Source organism: Euleptes europaea, chromosome 3, assembly GCF_029931775.1.
Source record: "Euleptes europaea isolate rEulEur1 chromosome 3, rEulEur1.hap1, whole genome shotgun sequence".
Taxonomy (NCBI): domain Eukaryota; kingdom Metazoa; phylum Chordata; class Lepidosauria; order Squamata; family Sphaerodactylidae; genus Euleptes; species Euleptes europaea.
The window spans coordinates 114,030,535-114,048,567 of NC_079314.1; the positions used below are offsets into that span (position 1 = coordinate 114,030,535).

The 18,033-nt window shown below is 47.2% G+C and overlaps 2 protein-coding genes across 2 annotated transcripts in view; both read left to right on the forward strand.

Annotated features, from left to right (window-relative positions):
* Positions 1-18,033, forward strand: part of IRAG2 (inositol 1,4,5-triphosphate receptor associated 2) — a 65,781-nt gene that overhangs the window by 6,584 nt on the left and 41,164 nt on the right. Inside the window, exons 4-13 of the mRNA XM_056846613.1 lie at positions 642-718; positions 1,965-2,043; positions 3,003-3,161; positions 4,475-4,592; positions 5,694-5,744; positions 6,606-6,683; positions 9,970-10,026; positions 15,058-15,117; positions 16,488-16,552; positions 16,662-16,761. Coding sequence (XP_056702591.1) covers positions 642-718; positions 1,965-2,043; positions 3,003-3,161; positions 4,475-4,592; positions 5,694-5,744; positions 6,606-6,683; positions 9,970-10,026; positions 15,058-15,117; positions 16,488-16,552; positions 16,662-16,761 — 844 coding nt within the window. The remainder of the gene's footprint in view (positions 1-641; positions 719-1,964; positions 2,044-3,002; positions 3,162-4,474; positions 4,593-5,693; positions 5,745-6,605; positions 6,684-9,969; positions 10,027-15,057; positions 15,118-16,487; positions 16,553-16,661; positions 16,762-18,033) is intronic.
* ETFRF1 (electron transfer flavoprotein regulatory factor 1) overlaps positions 3,078-18,033 on the forward strand; it is a 95,239-nt gene continuing 80,283 nt past the window's right edge. Inside the window, exon 1 of the mRNA XM_056845924.1 lies at positions 3,078-3,090. The gene's annotated coding sequence lies outside the window, so the exon portion shown is untranslated. The remainder of the gene's footprint in view (positions 3,091-18,033) is intronic.

Here is an 18,033-nt window from a genome sequence, read left to right on the forward strand (position 1 = left end):
TAGGTGTGAAAAAAATGTTTGTTAGAATACTGTGTGATTTGGGCTTGGCTGTGGTGGTGGTGAGAGCCATCGTGGCGTAGTAGTTAAGGTGTCAGACTAAAACCTGGGGAACCCAGGTTCAAATCCCCATTCGCACCACGGAAGCTTGCTGGGTGACCTTGGGCCAGTCACACACCCTCAGCCTTGACCTGAGCAAGTGCTCGGACGGGAGAGCTCCAAGGAATACCAGGGTCGTGTTGCAGAGGCAGGCAATGGCAAACCACCTCTGAACGTCTCTTGCCTGGAAATCCCTACTGGGTTATCATAAGTCAGCTCTTGATGGCAAAAAAAAAAAAAAAATGGTGGTAGTGGAAATTGGCGCCAAGTGGCAGCCGACTTATGGTGACCCTGTAGGGTTTTCAAGAGACGAACAAGGGTGATTTGCCATGGCCTTCCTCTGCATAGCAACCCTGAACTACCTTGGATGGTCTCCCATCCAAGAACCAACCAGGGCCGACCCTGCTTCCGAGATCTGACAAGATTGGTCTAGCTTGGGCTATCTGGATCTAGGTAGGCTGAGTAATAATAAAATCTATAAAAATCCAATTTCTCCTTAAGCTGTCAAAACCTGTGAATAGATGCAGCTTCCTTTCTTTTTCCAGGACAGAGGAAGCTACTAAAGAGGAAACCGCAGACTTGGAGGAACCCCTGATTAAGCTTCATGAAACTGTTCTACCAGGTACCACCAAATGCCCTGTGCATGAAAGTCAGTCTCTCATAATGTGGCTCTTACCTACTATGCTAAGGTTATATTGAATGCAAGACAAGAAGGATGAGAGCCAGCGTGGTGTAGTGGTTAAGAGCGGTGGTTTGGAGTGGCGGACTCTGATCTGGAGAACCGGGTTTGATTCCCCACTCCTCCGCATGAGCGGCGGAGGCTAATCTGGTGAACTGGATTGGTTTCCCCACTCCTCCACGTGAAGCCAGATGGGTGACCTTGGGCTAGTCACAGCTCTCTCAGGGTGTCTGTAGGGGGGAGGGGAAGGGAAGGTGATTGTAAGCCAGTTTGATTCTTCCTTCAGTGGTAGAGAAAGTCAGCATATAAAAACCAACTCTTCTCCTTCTTCCCCCACAAGAGCTTACGATGTCTGCACTGTTCTGAGTAGGGTTGCCAACCACCAGGTGGGATTGCAACCTGGGATTACAACTGAGCTCCAGGCAACAGAGATCAGTTTCCCTTGAGAAAATGGCCACTTTGGAAGGTGGACTCTATGATATTATACCCCACTGAAATCCCTCCCCTCCCCAAACCCCACCCTCCTCTGGCTCCACCTTCAAAATCTCCTGGTATTTCCCAACACAGAGCTGGCAACCCTACTCTTGTCTGTCCCACCGGTCAAAGAAGCTGGTGTCCCTGCAGAGGTATCAGGTATAAATAGGGTTGCCAACCTCCAGGTAGTAGGAGAAAAAGACACCACTGTACTACTAACAGGAGATTAGGAAATCAGTACTGATTTCCTAACCTCCAGGTAGTAACTGGAGATCTCCTGCTATTACAGCTGATCTCCAGCCGATAGAGATCAGTTCCCCTAGAGAAAATGGCCGCTTTGGCAATTGGACTCTATGGCATTGAAGTCCCTCCCCTCCCCAAACCCCGCCCTCTTCAGGCTCCGCCCCAAAAATCTCCTGCCGGTGGTGAAGAGGGACCTGGCCACCCTAGGTATAAATAACCCCTCTGAAAAGAGGCTGATTGACCCTTCTGGCTTGCCAATCATGAGCTAAACACCCGACCAGAGTCATCTCATGAGGTAACCATGCAACCATGGTCAGCTCAGAAGCTCTCTGAAGCACTACAATTCCAGTCTGGCTGTGAAGCTATGTGGGTTTAGTCATTGTAAAAGTGATGACTGAAGCAAGGAGCACCCGTAAGTACTTCCTACAACTGTTGAACCCTTCAGTGATTAGCTGAAACTTTTCCTTTGTAGCTAAGAGGACACCTGTTCGGATGAATGTAACTTCTGGAAGCCTGGAGGCTCTGGGAGGAGATGTGTCGAAAGGAGACTTGTGAGTTTCTTTTAATAATTATGTATATATAGTTACAAAAAGCTGATTTCTTGGCTTCAGAACGGTTCCAGGGCAACACATCTTGTTTTACTTGTGATTAAACTTCTAGAAGTAGACAAGGGGAAGCTTGTATGTACTTATGGTCTACACATAAGGTTGCCAGCTCCAAGTTGAGAAATACCTGGACATTTTGGGGGTGGAGCCTGGGGAGGATGGGATTTGGGGAGGGGAGGGACTTCAGTCAGATGTAATACCATAGAGTCCACCTTCCAAGGTGGCCATTTTCTCCATGTGAACTGATCTCTGTCGCCTGGAGATCAATTGTAATAGCAGGAGATCTCCAGCCACCACCTGGAGGTTGGCAACCATATCTACACACATATCAATAGGCTACACAGAAGTTTCTCTAAGGGCTGTACAGAGGGACGCTGTAAGTCTCCTGTCTCTGCAATGTCATGGCCCCAATCCAAACTGAGCTCCCAAATTGCTCCTGATCATTAAGTTTCAACAGAGGACTCCCAACACGCAACATATCTATGTGATAAGACCCAAGGTTAGGGTTCCCAGGCCCCTCTTCACCACTGGCAGGAGGTTTGTGGGGGTGGAGCCTGAGGAAGTCAGGGTTTGGGAAGGGTAGAGTCCAATTGCCAAAGTGGCCATTTTCTCCAGGTGAACTGATCTCTATCGGCTGGAGATCTGTTGTAATAGCAGGAGATCACCAGCTATTACCTGGAGGTTCGTAACCTTACCCAAGGTGGATCCAGAAACTGTAACTGAGCAAAAACCCGAAGGGGGAAAAACTATCCCACACTGTGAAAACGAACGCAACTGTGCTGGGTGCACAATCCCTGAAATGGCCCTACTTCTGTTTTAACACCTGCATGTGTTTTCATGTCTGCGGTCAGCTTGTAATACCTCAGCAGGTGGAGAACACAGTGCCTCTTTTCTATTCCCAACAGGGAGACGTCCGACTTGATCACCTGTGTAGCAGATCTTCAGTTCAACAATCAGAAACTTCAGGAGGAGAACAGCCAGTTGAAGCTGGCGGTGGACGCCATGGAGGAGGCCAACAACCGGCTCGTGGAAGAGAGCGAAGAGCTGCGCAGTCAGATAAAAAGGTGCTGGGGACGCTTTTGGGTTTGCTTGGCCTAAGTCACACGCTGACGGGGCTCAGGAGCCGACCCCAGCTTAACTGTGGCATGTTGCGTAGCTCGCTGCTCTCATTCAGAGCTAAAATCCCCATGTGAAAGCTGCCTGATACTGAATCCATCAAGGCTAGTATTATCTCTGTGAAGGCTGGCTGCTGGCTGTCCAGGGTCTCAGGTGGAGGTCTTTCCCATCACCTACTGCCTGGTCTTTTTAACCGGAGATGCCAGGGATTGAACCTGGGACCTTCCGCAAGCCAAGCAGATGCTCTACCCTTCTTCTCTCAAACTTTAAGATCCTCAGAACAAATAAGGAAGGGGACACCCACCTGAAATTTCACCCCAGCTCTTTCAGGAGATCCTCCCCTGTTGCTCTGTTCCTTCAAAGTGTAAGTGATGAGGTGAAAGGTAAAGGTCCCCTGTGCAAGCACCGGGTCATTCCTGACCCATGGGGTGACGTCACATCCCGACGTTTCCTAGGCAGACTTTGTTTGTGGGGTGGTTTGCCAGTGCCTTCCCCAGTCATCTTCCCTTTACCCCCAGCAAACTGGGTACTCATTTCACCAACCTTGGAAGGATGGAAGACTGAGTCAACCTTGAGCCGGCTACCTGAAACCGACTTCCGTCGGGATCAAACTCAGGTCGTGAGCAGAGCTTGGACTGCAGTACTGCAGCTTGCCACTCTGCGCCACAGGGCTCTTAAAGTGAAGAGGACCCCTTTTAAAAGGCAGTGGCCTCTTTTATGTGTTGATGCCAAAATGTAGCGCTAAGCAGGAGTCAAAACAGGGCAATAGGGTTACCAAGTGCCAGGTGGTGGCGGGCAAACCCCCGCCAATCCACCTAGCCCCCCGCTGACCAGCTGAGGGCCAGCAGGCAACACGTGCATGGTTGCCTGCCTGCCGCGCCACGTCACTTCCAGTTTACACCCGGAAGTGCTGCTTCGCAAGGGGCCTTTTACCACTCAAACTGGAGAAAATTGATGCTTTGGAAGGTGGACGCTATAGCTTTGTACCCTACTGAGGTCCCTGTCCTCCCCAGGCTCCATCCTCAAATCTCCAGGAGTTTCCCAGTCTGGATCTCCCATCCCCCGCCAGTGGCCATGGGGCTCCTGGCAACCCTACTGTTAAAGCATCAATGAAAAAGCATCCGCTTAGATACCCACCTGCCAGCTCCAAGATCTCCAGCTGTGTTCCTATGATCTTGTTGCTTCTCCTAGTTTTGTCCTTGTCAAAACAACATGCACAGCAATCTGTGTGGCTTATGAATGTTGTTCTGGGCTCTTTCAGTGTCCAGCAGTCTGTTACTAAAGTGACAAGCTTAAAAGAGGAACTAGAAGAAGTCAAAAACCATCTGAATACTTCTGAAGAAAAGGTGGGGAAGCTGCTAACACAGATTAAGCAACTGGTAAGTGGACTCGTACTCTTTCAGATACTATTGTTTGTTACAGAAGCTTGAGACTTTGACTTATAGTCAGGGCAGTACAGTGTAATTCTACAGGACAGCAAAATTCTCCAGAATCTCTGCTACCATTTAAATAAAAGTTTCTAGTCCTTATGAATATAAAGATGTTAGGAAGTGCGTAGGGTGAAATCTCAGGAACCAACTGGCTGAATAAGATTTTCAGTGGGCGGAGGTGCTTTGCATTGCTTCTCACCAGTCCCATGACACAACAAAATGTGCAAAATATGTTTTTTTTTTAAAAAAGCAATAGGGGAATTGTGCTAATTTGCATAATTTATGCCGGCCGCAGAAGTAGGGTTTTTGGGAGCAGAATGCAGACCACTCAAGTCAACAAAAACCCCAAAACAAAACCCATTATATACAGTTATATACACTGGGGTTTGAAAATATATATACTGCATGAACAAAAATTCTCAGCAATTTGCTGAAATGGGGATGAAAGCCTTGTGTAAATATTACTAACAAAAAATGACCAACAATTTTTTTTGGCACACCCTTCCTAATTAAAATAAAACGTCAGTCCATGGTGTCTGTTACCTTGACTGTGACACATAACGTTTGTAATAGCCATGGATAGGGTTGCCGACCTCCAGGTGGTAGCTGGAGAGCTCCTGGAATTACAACGAATTTCCAGGCAATTAGAGATCAGTTCACCGGGAGAAAATGGCCACTTTGGAAGGTGGACTTTATGGCATTATAACCTATTGAAGTCCCTCCCCTCCCCAAACCCCGGACTCCTCAGGCTCCACACCAAAAACCTCCCGCCGGTAGCGAAGAGGGACCTATTTATCTCTTCCAAGCCTGAAGATGCAGCAGTTGCTTCTCAATGTGAACGGTGCACAAATGAGAACTCATGCTCACAACCAGCACTGGGTGACTGGTTTGCTATGACGGGTGGACGTAGTCTGCCACTGGATGAGGAAATGTAACCTTTAATGAATGCAAAGTCATTGAGTGGACTGGTTCTGAGCAGTTCTGCATCGTCTGGCAATGGCTCATCAAAGCGTAGCTTACTCTTCTTCCATTTTTTCACTCTTTCACTAGGAAAAAGAGAACCAGTCTCTCATTCTGAAGATTTCGAGTCTCCAAGAAGAGGTAAGTGATTCATCTGTTGAGTGAGAATTGAATGATAACACATGGCTGACTTGAGGGTAGGGCTGCCCGCCTCCAGGTGGTGGCTGGGCATCTCCTGCTATTGCAACCGATCTCCAGGTGACACAGATCAGCTCCCCTGGAGAAAATGACTGCTTTGGCAATTGGACTCTATGGCATTGAAACCCCTCCCTTCCTCCTCAGGCTCCACCCCCCAAAATCTCCAGGTATTTCCCAACCCAGAGCTGGCAACCCTAGGGTTTTGGTGCACTGGACAAACTGTGAATTTGATCACCCTTCCCCATCCCCATCCAAACAAAGAAATGTGACAAGGCATCCCATTGAACCTCTGTTACAGAGTCAGGATATTATTTTTCCTCTAGGTTCATAAAATCATAGAGTTGGAAGGGGCCACCAGGGTCATCTAGTCCAACCCCCTGCACAATGCAGGAAATTCACAACTACCTCCCCCCTCCCACAACCCCAGTGACCCCTACTCCATGCCCAAAAGATGCCCTCCCTCTCATGATCTGCCTAAGGTCATAGAATCAGCATTGCTGACAGATGGCCATCTAGTGTCTGCTAGATGTTGGCACCTCTAGGCTAGATAGTCAATAACCTGGCTCAGTATAAGGTACTGCTCCTGACAGGTAGGAAATTGGGGCTGAGTGTTTCTTGGAGCAGTCCTGCCTTGCACAGGCTTTTGGGGGCCCCTCTAGCTTTGGCACTGTAGGCAATTGCCCAGGTTTGCCTAGTGGTCAGCTATTCCCGGATGACACTTCTCCCTTCTGCCCTGTGGACGCTTTCTGGTTTGCTTTTGAGCTAGTCTGCTGAGCATAACACTGGTATGTGCTTTTCATCCAGAATATCAGAAACGCTCGGGATACGGATTGTCTCCAGAAGAACATTGTAGATTTATCCAGAAATGTGGCCGAACTCCAAGTAAGTCCCTTCTTCGTGTTCTTTACTAGGGTTGCCAGGTCCTCCCTCTCCTCCAGTTGGAGGTTTTGAAGTGCCTTATTAACTTCTATTATGGGGAAAACATATATTCTTTCATATATATGTATATTCACATATATAAAATGCCATGCTCTGATATAACAGCTTAGCATAAGATATATATATATATATATATATATATATATATATATATATATATATATATATATATATGTATATGTATATGTATATATATATATATATTCTTATACATATGTATAGGCACTATGCATGATGGGTAAAGTAGAAATCTTTGGTCAAGAGATTCACTAGTGAATCTCTGGGTCAGAATGACCTAGCAGCTAGTTTGTAAGTCAGGTGCAAGTGAGATCATTCTCTTGGTACAGGCAGACCCCTTAATGAGACCTGAAGCTTTGATTTAAGACAAGAAGTGTCAGCCAGGAATCTTAGCTTTCGTTTCTTCATTAAGATCTTATTACCATTAGGGAACGCCTTGAAGAGCACTTTCTATTGGACATGCAAATAGTTGCTTATACGTCTATAATGGTTTATTGGCTCACATGTTATACGCAATGATAATTAGTGCTGTCTGATTGACTATAAAACAAGATGTATTCCTTTGTTTGGGTGGTGGAAGATCTCTGACGTTTTAAGAGCTTCCTCCACGCGCTTTGCTGTTCTTTGTTGGCCAATAAAAGAACTGAAATGAAATAACCTCTCCTGAATTACTGTTTGGGCTATTAAGGGTAATTCAGAGGCACTACAGTTTTGGGGGCGGAGGTGAGGGAAAGATGGCGTGCGCGGCTGCGCTGACGCGATCGCATCGCTTCCGGATTACACCCGGAAGCGCCGCATCGCAAGGGGCCTTTACCGCTCAAACTGGGAGTTTGAGTGGTAAAAGGCCTGTTGCGATGTGGTGCTTCTGGGTGTAAACCGGAAGTGATGTGGTGCGGCGGGCAGGCGGGCATGCACGCATTTGCCCGCCACCACCTGGCACTTGGCAACCCTATTCTTTACGCCCATAACCTAAATATATCCAGAATTGATGTTCAAGGTAACAGGAGGCTTGTAGTCTCTCTTTGATTTATGGAGATGTGTGCAATAGAATCTAGACCAGGGTTGTCAAACATAAGGCCTGTGGGCCAGCTCCAGCTCCTTGAGAGCTCTTATCTGGCCCACGAGCCAGCCAAGGCAGCCACCGCCCCCACACACTCTCAATCTGGGCCGGTGAGGCATGGCCTGGCCTGACCAAGTGGCATTTATGTCATATCCAGCCCTCGTAACCATTCATTTTGCCACCCCTGATCTATACACTAGTGTGACAGAAATAAGTATAATCTAAAATATTTCTTAACGCGTATTGCAGAATTAACCTGTAGAACTCACTGCCACATGATGGCTTTAAGCGGTGTTTAGACAAAACCTTGGCACGTAGCTCCGTGGATGTTGATACTGATGGCTAAATGGAACCTCCATGTTCAAAGGCAGGATACCTCTGACTAGCGGTACCCCCTGTGACCTGCTTATTGGCCTTCCATTGCATGTGGTTGACTAGGGTGGAAGCAGGATGCTGGAGGAGATGGGCCATTGTTCTGATCCGGCAAGGCAACGCTTGTGTCTAATTTACCAACGCAAATTTGAAACATGATCAAGTTCAGAATCTGGAATTTTGAAACAAACCGAATCTTCATTTGAAAAAATTGTGGTTCAGGACACCGCTAAACTCAATCTTAAATCAACAGTTCTGCCCTTCAATTTACATTAAACAGCGGCATCAAACAGAATGAGTGGATTTCAGATATGAACTTTGTCAGTCTTTGAAATAGTGCTGTGTAAAAGATTTTTTAAAATGGAAACTTTAGATGAGATGTAATGCCGTAGCCGTTATAAGTTCAGGGAAGATTTTCAGTAGAAATAAACTTGCCTCCTCAACTCATCTTTGGCTTGATGTGGAATATTCAAAGTGCTCAACATCCCAAAATATCCAATGTCAGCATTTCATACCTGTCAGATCGACAGCTTCAGCCTTTCTATTAAGCCTTCCAAAAACCGAGGCATGGCAACCAGCCTGAAGCAGAACTGTGAATTGTATAAGCAGAAAATTCATAAGAACATAAGAAAAGACATGCTGGATCAGACCAAGGCCTACCATGTCCAGCAGTCTGTTAGAAGCATAGAGTCATAGAGTTGGAAGGGACCACCAGGGTCATCTAGTCCAGCCCCCTGCACAATGCAGGAAATTCACAACTACCTCTCCCCACACACCTGGTGACCAGAATATGGCCAAGATGCCCTCCCTCTAATCATCTGCTTAAGGTCATAGAAAAACAGGCATGCTCCTCTGATACCGTAGAGAATAGGCATGCATCATGACTAGTATCCATTTTCACTGGTAGTCATGGATAGCCCCCTCCTCCATGAACATGTCCACTCCCCTCTTAAAGCCTTCCAAGTTGGCAGCCATCCCCACATCCTGGGGCAGGGAGTTCCGCAATTTAACGACACGTTGTGTGAAGAAACACTTCCTTTTACCTTTTTTGAATCTCTCCTCCTCTAGCTTCAGCAGATGATCCCGCGTCCTGGTATTAAGAGAGAGGGAGAAAAGCTTCTCCCTGTCCACTCTCTCCATACCATGCAATTCGGTGGATGGCCATTCAGTACAGGACTGTGCAGGCAGGCCGATCTAGAGTGGAGATCGAAGATTTGAATGTACGATTAATGAGGGAATGGGAGGCTTGGATGAAATACTGTGAATATGAATTAGGACTGAGGAAAATGGAAGAGTACCTTTTAATCTGATCTAGATGACACTACTAACATAAAGAAGTATAATTAATTAATTATATCAACAGATTATTGTGATTGAAATTTAATTGAGACATAAGAATAATTAAGATCAGATCATATCACGATGGGATAGAATACTTTATTAAGAGGCGGACGGAGGGGATGGGGAAGTCAAAAATTTTTCCTTTATTTTTTGTTTTATTAAGTACTTAAATAATTATAACAACATTAGTTATGATTTAGATTTTCATATTACTTTCATTGTTGTTTGTTAACATGGAAAATTTGTATTATAAAAACCAATAAAAAATTTTTTTAAAAAAAAGAGATCGAAGATTTGAACACCCCCTCAAAGGGCTCCTTTTACACAGAGGTTACCTGAACTGGCAGCTTTTGAGCTGCTCACTGGTGGCTCTTAGAAATAACTGGTGCTAAGTCCAAGGTAGAACAGGCGACCAACTTCCCCCTGCCTTCTTTCCAGCTGCAGATGCACATGTATGAGAACACTCTGATGGATAAAGACTCGTCTCTCCTTAAGGTTAGTGGTTCTGTTCTCCCCAGGGGTCACGTTGTCCTCAGAAAAAAAAACATAGCAATATGAATGTCACAATATACGGTCAACGTCCCAACGCAAACGGGACACGAGCTTGCAGTGGCCGATTTTCCTCATCAGGAGGGGAACCCAGCAAGTGAGGAGAGCAAAACACAGGTCCTATTAGCTGTTTTTCCTTGGGACTCCCCCCACCATGTTTCTATCCCAGGGTTCCCCAACGTGGTTTCCATGGGTGCCATGGTAAAAAAAGAAGAGTTGGTTTTTATATGCCGACTTTCTCTACCGCTTAAGGGAAACTCAAACCGGCTTTCAATAGCCTTCCCTTCCCCTCCCCACAACAGACACCCTGTGAGGTAGGTGGGGCTGAGAGAGTGTGACTAGCCCAAGGTCACCTAGCTGGCTTCATGTGTTGGTGTGGGGAGACAAATCCATTTCACCAGATTAGCCTCCGCCGCTCATGTGGAGGAGTGGGGAATCAAACCTGGTTCTCCAGATCAGAGTCCACCGCTCCAATGCCTTTCTTGGTGCCCCCCAAGTGTTTATGGAAAGTGGGTGAGGCTAGGTGGGCCTTTTGACCAGCAAGGCCTTGAATTGGCCATGAGAGATTTGCACATTTTTTTAAAATGTTGGTTTGGCAGCAGCTGCCACCACAGCACAAGGATCTTCACTGTGTGGCAGAGGGGCCGTGGCTCAGTGGTAGAGCATCTGCTTGGCATGCAGAAAGTCTCAGGTTCAATCCCCGGCATCTCCAGTTAGAGGGACCAGGCAAGTAGGTGATGGGAAAGACCTCTGCCTGAGACCCTGGAGAGCCGCTGCCGATCTGAGTGGACAATACTGACTTCGATGGGCCGAGGGTCTGATTCAGTATAAGGCAGCTTCATGTGTCCATGTGTTCAAGGTAGACACCAACCCCCAAAGAACCCAGCATGTGAAATCTTTATGCCACTATAACCGTTTCCTAGTTGTGCCAGGGAACTGACTCTGTTCCCTGTCGCTTATTTGGAGTTTGGACTTGCGATATATTTTGCCCACTGAGGGCAACTGAGCTGGTTTGCTATTGTTAATGTTATATTGTTATTAGTTATCTATTCTGTGACCTATTTGCATCTGCTACCATTATAACCATTAGAGATTAGACAGCGTGCTGTTGTGTTCTGTAGCGATACCAGAATTTAAACAAGCATGCCTGTTCAAATTCCCTCATTGGGCTTGTATTATTATTATTTTTAATGGTGGGTACTAGAACAGTGTTTAAAGATTCTAGGAGGTAGGTTGCCAACTCCAGGTTGGGAAATTTGGAGATCTGGGGGCGGAGGATGGGGAGGGCGTGGCTTAGGGAGGGAAGGGACCTCAGCAGGGTACAATGCCCTAGATCCCACCCTCCAAAGCAGCCATTTTCTCCAGGGGAACTGATCGCTATCTTCTGGAGGTCAGTTGCAATTCCAGGAGAGGTCCATGTCCCACCTGGAGGTTTGCAAACTGAGTAGTGGGCATCATCTTGTGTGTTCAAGTAACTTAAACCTCCATGAGAATCCACGGTTCACAAATCACGCCCGTTTCATCCTTCCCTGTAGATTCCACAGTAGCTCTTTGCCAGCTGTAGATGGTGTGGTTCCCCTGAAAGTCAAAAGGGAGGGACAGCACAGTCTTTCAGCAAGTTCTTGTTGGTGTTTTTCCTAGTCTCTGGTCCCAAATTTGGGCTGTGGGGGCATCTTTGACTTTTAAAGAAGAAGAGTTAGTTTAGAGCGGTTCCTCCGTGGAACAGGCTTCCTCAGGAGATGGTAAGCGCTCCTTCCCTGGCCATTTTTAAGCAGAGCCCCGTGGCGCAGAGTGGAAAGCTGCAGTATTGCATTTCAAAGCTCTGCTCACGACCTGAGTTCGATCCCAACAGAAGTTGGTTTCAGGTAGCCGGCTCAAGGTGGACTCTGCCTTCCATCCTTCCGAGGTCGGTAAAATGAGGGCCCAGCTTGCTGGGGGTAAAGGGAAGATGACTGGGGAAAACACGGGCAAACCACCCCGTAAACAAAGTCTGGCTAGAAAATGTCGGGATGTGACGCCACCCCATGGGTCAAGAATGACCCGGTGCTTGCACAGGGGACCTTTACCTTTAGATGGCCATCTGTCAGCAATGCTGATTCTATGAACTTGGGCAGTTCATGGGAGGAGGGCATCTTGGCCATCTTCTGGGCACTGGGGGTGTGTAGTTGTGAGTTTCCTGCATTGTGCAGGGGGTTGGACTAGATGACCCTGGTGGTTCCTTCCAACTCTATGATTCTATGATTCTATTCTATGATTCCATGTCTGCTTTAAAGTGAAAGAAAATAGGAGATGGTGCATTCGGTTCCTATAATCTTAGAATTTATGGATGTCATACCAGGCTGGAAAGAGTTAATACTAGTGTCTGTCTTTCTGTGGTCTACCCAATGCATATTTGGGGTAGGTGTTGAAGGAATGCCCATGAGGAGCTGTCCCCTTCACTAGGATGTGGGAGAGAAGCAGTTAATTAAATGATGATCTTAAAGCCTTCTTGGACTGTTGTGTCCAAGGTAATGACAGCATCTACAGCCCTCTAGCGGGCTGGAACAAAAGTTTGCATTTCAATATGTGCACAGTTGATTCTATTTTGGTAGTCAGGGGAGGAGATTATTCCTGTTTCTGTCATTTTAAGAGAAAACTGGTGGGTATATTCTTGTAAAGGCTTTGACAACGTGGTTGTGACTAGAGGCAAGCCAGAATAGGGTTAAATTGCAATTTCAAAGATAATTAGGGTTGCCAGGTCCCTCTTTGCCACTGGTTCGAGGTTTTTGCAATGGAGCCTGAGGAGGGTGGGGTTTGGGGAGGGGAGGGACTTCAATGCCATAGAGTCCAATGGCCAAAGCAGCCATCTTCTCCAGGTGAACTGATCTCTTTCGGCTGGAGATCAGTTGTAATAGCGGGAGATCTCCAGCCACTACCTGGAGGTTGACAACCCTAAAGATAATCCTCCCCCACCCCCAGTTAAGGCAATCTGGGTGCTTTCAGGCCTGTTGTCAAGTTAGCATAATACCATTCCTTTGAAAATCACGTGTAAATTGGTCGCTTGGGGGTGGGGGAGCAGGTAGCACATCTTTAAATAGATCTTTGCAGGGGTAGGGTGGCTGCTGAGTGTTGCTTGGGGTGATGCTGATGCTGTAAGGACTGCCAGAATTATAGCTCATCTCCAGACTACAGAGATCAGTTCCCCTGGAGAAAATGGATGCTTTGGAGGGTAGGGTTTGGGGAGGGACTTCAATGCCATAGAGTCCAATGGCCAAAGCGGCCATTTCCTCCAGGGAAACTAATATCTATCGGCTGGAGATCAGTTGGTAACAGCAGGAGATCTCCAGCTAGTACCTGGAGGTTGGCAACCCTATGCATTGCAGAAGGTTAGCTTTTCCCCAGCTAACCATCCCCTCCTGAGCAGGCTGGGGGACAGGGGCTTGGGTTGAACCTGCTGGTGGTAGCATAGTCCCAGGATGTACCTTGCATGGGCGGGCGGGACACAATACCTTGAGCCAGCCCCAGGAGGAACTTTTAAGCTATAAGTTTCTCTCTGGCTTTGGGTCAGACTCTCTTAAAAAGTCTGAGAGTTGGAAGGGACCTCCAGGGTCATTTAGTCCAACCCCCTGCACAATGCAGGAAATTCAAAACTACCTCCCCACCCCCACACCCCCAGTGACTCCTGCTCCATGCCCAGAAGAGGACCCAAAAAACAAAACAATAACAACCCTCCAGGATACCTGGCCAATCTGGCCTGGAGAAAAATTGCTTCCTGACCTCAGAGTGGCGATTGGCAATACTTTGGGCATGTAAGAAAAGGCCACGAGAGCCAAGCACTGGCACAACCCTTCCTGCCCTCCCTCTCACAATCTGCCTGAGTTCATGGAATCAGCATTGCTGACAGATGGCCATCTAGCCTCTGCTTAAAAACCTCTGGGGAAGGAGAGCCCACCACCTCCCAAGGAAGCCTGTTCCACTGAGGAACCGCTCTAACTCTTAGAAAATTCTTCCTAATGTCTAGACGGAAACTCTTTTGATTTAATTTCAACCCGTTGGTTCTGGTCCGACCTTCTGGGGCAACAGAAGACAATTCGGCACCCTCCTCTATATGACAGCCCTTCCAGTACTTGAAGATGGTTATCATATCACCTGAGCTCGGCAGGGCCAGGAGGCACTGGGCAAACCTCCCCTTAGCTCAGCGGCTATTTCAGCCGTGGCCAGTGTCCCCAGCCCTTCCCTCGGCTGGCCCTGGTTTGCATTGCTCCGAACCCCCGCAGTTAATTTGAATAATGCAAAAAACCTCCCTTGCCTTGCATGAGAGTTGGGCAGGAACTGTTGCTGCACTCTGTCTGCAGTGATAAATCTTTGCATACCTGATGCCCGGCTAGTCATGAGAGGGGGATGCCTGCGTACCTAGACCTGTGCCCCACCTGCTTCATGTTGAAAGCAGTTCCATTGGGGGGGGATGGAAACGAGGTGTATGGGTGAGGGGAGGTAAGCCCGGCTCCCTCCTACACCTCAAGAGATTAGGGTAGTAGTAGTTTTTATTTTACGGTCATTTGACCAAAAAGAGATTAGGGTAAAAATGAAGGCGAAGCAGACACCGTATGGCCAATGATTAGGGTACCAGATCCCTCCTTTCCTCCAGCGGGAGGTTTTTGGGGCAGAACTGGGGTGGGGGTCACACGTGGCTGTGAGCGACCTGATTATGTCACTTCCAGTTTGCACCCGAAAGAGCCACATCGCATTGGGCCACTTTGCCACTCAAACCCCCAAACCACTCTCCTGAGCCATCCAATGGATTCGTGGGCAATTGCCTGCCAATCCAAGCAACCTGGCAACCCTACCAGTGAAAGAAGGACCAGATAAAAATGGGACAAACATGTTAAGTCAACAAGCAGCGTTCCTCTGTCGCCTGGGCTGACTTGATAGGAATCCTTTATACGGCAGATCAGGCACGCAGCTGCCTTTCAGATTTATGCTTCGAATGTTTTGCAGAAGGACTTAGACATCCAAGAGCTGAAGTCTACTCTTAAAGAATACGCTGCTGTCATAGAGGTGAGTTGCAGGTAGGGTTGCCAGCTCTGGGTTGGGAAATACCTGGAGATTTGGGGGGTAGAGCCTGAGGAGGGTGGGGTTTGGGGAGGGGAGAGACTTCAATGGGATATAATGCCACGGAGTCCACCTTCCGAAGCAGCCATTTTCTCCAGGGGAATTGATCTCTGTAGCTAGGTTTGCCCGGTCCCTCTTTGCCACTGGTGGGAGGTTTTGGGGGCAGAGCCTGAGGAGGGCAGGGTTTGAGGAGGGGAGGGACTTCAATGCCATAGAGTCCAATTGCCAAAGTGGCCATTTTCTCCGGAAGGGCCGATCTCTGTTGGCTGGAGATCAGTTGTAATAGCAGAAGATCTCCAGCTAGTACCTGGAAGTTGTGGAAGGCGGCAGCACTTGGCTCAAGTACAATCAAAGAAATATTAATAAAGTAAGACAAAGATATGGAACTAGGTGGTTATTTATATATTTGACCAAAACAAAATACTCTGCTGGTAATGTTTTCACAAATCACACAATCAGCCTCGCAGGGCTTAAGAGCCAAAAATCAAAAAAACCAAACCAAGTAAACCTTATAAGGAGAATTAAATATTCAAAATAGCCAGCTAGGGCTTATATTGTTAACATACTACATAGGATTACAATGCCATATGAATCACGAAGAAATGAAAAATGCAGAGGTCCGTGGCTGGGTCCGTTGCAAGGACGCGTTTCGAATGTCTTCATCAGCTTGCCGACCCAAAGAAATTTAAAGGGACCACCATGAACCACAAGATTCAATTCCATTGAAGTGAGGTTCCACTGCTTCAATGTATCAAAAATCACAACAGCGGAGCTTCACTGAGATCAAGGCATTTCCATGGAATAGAAATTCAAGGCAACCTTACTGGTGTCTTCTACCTTTTGAATTTCTATTCTGTCAGAAGAGGAACTGATGAAGAACAGAAACGGCCGTCTTCCTCTTCTACCTGACATCAGTTGAAGATGATTTATGGATTATTAGTCCTGCTATAGGAAAAGATATAAAATAGAAAAAAAATATATAAGTTAGCATCTGGATAAACATAAAAATATGCTATTTTGACTGGAATTATATTTACCTATGTTGAGATTGTTGAAACCATCTATGATTGTTGATTTACGGTATCACTGGTTTGTTGTGTATTTGTTGTTATATTTATATATCTTGACAAATTGAGTGTATATTTAAAAATCATTATTGTTTCTGTGTGTATTTGGATTTAACCCCCTGGAGATTGGCAACCCTAGCTGCATGGTGGATGCTTGGTGGCATTGCGGGGGCTGGGGCGGGGGACAGGTTGGGGTTGCGTGATCTCAGCCGATAGGTCCATGTTCCATGTTCCCACTGTTAATTCTAGACTCTGCGTGCCGAGAAAAGTAAACTGGTGAGCAACATACAGCAGCTGCAACAAGAGCTGATCTCGTGAGTCTGTCTCTCTGGGGCTCTGTATCTTGCGTGGAGGGGTGGGTGGGTCCAGTGTTTTCACTTTCATAAGCAGCACATGCTTTTAAGACTTTTTTTCTTTGACTAGAAATGGCATAAACTTTCCTTTGATATACAAGTTCAACAACAGCATCTTTGAAGGGACCAGATCGCTGCACCATGAACTGGAGCTTGCTCAGGAATCAACGGTAAGGGGCAGTGTGGCAAGGTGAGGGGGGGTCATAGCGTTGCCAACGTCCAGGTGGTGGCTGGAGATCTCCTGCCTGTTACAACTGATCTCCAGGCGACAGAGATCAGTTCACCTGGAGAAAAATGGCTGCTTTGTAGGGTTGCTAACCTCCAGGCACTAGCTGGAGATCTCCGGCTATTACAACTGATCTACAGCCAATAGAGATCAGTTCACCTGGAGAAAACGGCTGCAACTGGACTCTCAGGCATTGCAGTCCCTCCCCTCCCCAAACCCCACCCTCCTGAGACTCCGCCCAAAAATCTCCAGGCATTTCCCAATTCAGAGCTGGCAATCCTATTGCCAGTTGGCCTGGAGGAAAATGTCCTGTCCCTTTAATTGTGGCTTAATGTGTAGAAATGGGCACTAGAATCTTTTCATGGTGTGGAGATAAATTATAAAAAAGGTAAAGGTAGTCCCCTGTGCAAGCATCGGGTCATTACTGACCCATGGGGTAATGTCACTTCCCGACGTTTTCTAGGCAGACTTTGTTTACGGGGTGGTGCCATTGCCTTCCCCAGTAACTACACTTTACCCCCGGCAAGCTGGGTACTCATTTCGTCGACCTCAGAAGGATGGAAGGCTGAGTCAACCTTGAGCCGGCTACCTGAAACCATCTTGCGTTGGGATCAAACTCAGGTCGTGAGCAGAGCTTGGACTGCTGTACTGCAGCTTCACCACTCTGCTCCACGGGGCTCCTGATAAATAGCATCCCATTAAGTATCTCTTAAAGGGACAGGACTCTTTACTCCGGGTCAGCTGGCCAGTTTTTACCACAGAGATTGATGAAGAAATTCCTAGAGCAGCATTCGGGGAGGATCTGATGTTACTTCTGGGAGGAGGGTCAATGGATGTGGTATCACTTCTGGGGGTCACTTTAGGAAAATTCTTAAGAGTGGCACCATCGACACCATTTCCCCCCGGTTTTTCTTCTGGGACTGAGGGATGGGGTGGGACATTGCCTGATCCCCTGTGACAAATGCTAAGCCTAGTGCCTGTTCCATCATTTCAGCAGAAGGGTTATCTTCCCCAACTTCTGGTGGGCACTAGAACAGAGTTATTTATTAACAGTTAAGACCCTTTGAAGAAAATAGCTGTCTTCATTGAGAAACATGGCTATTCCTTTGATATTGGCCCTTGCTTTTGCTAGGCATGCCGCTATGATAATTAGGGTTGCCAACCTCCAGGTACTAGCTGGAGATCTCCTGCTATTACAACTGATCTCCAGCCGATA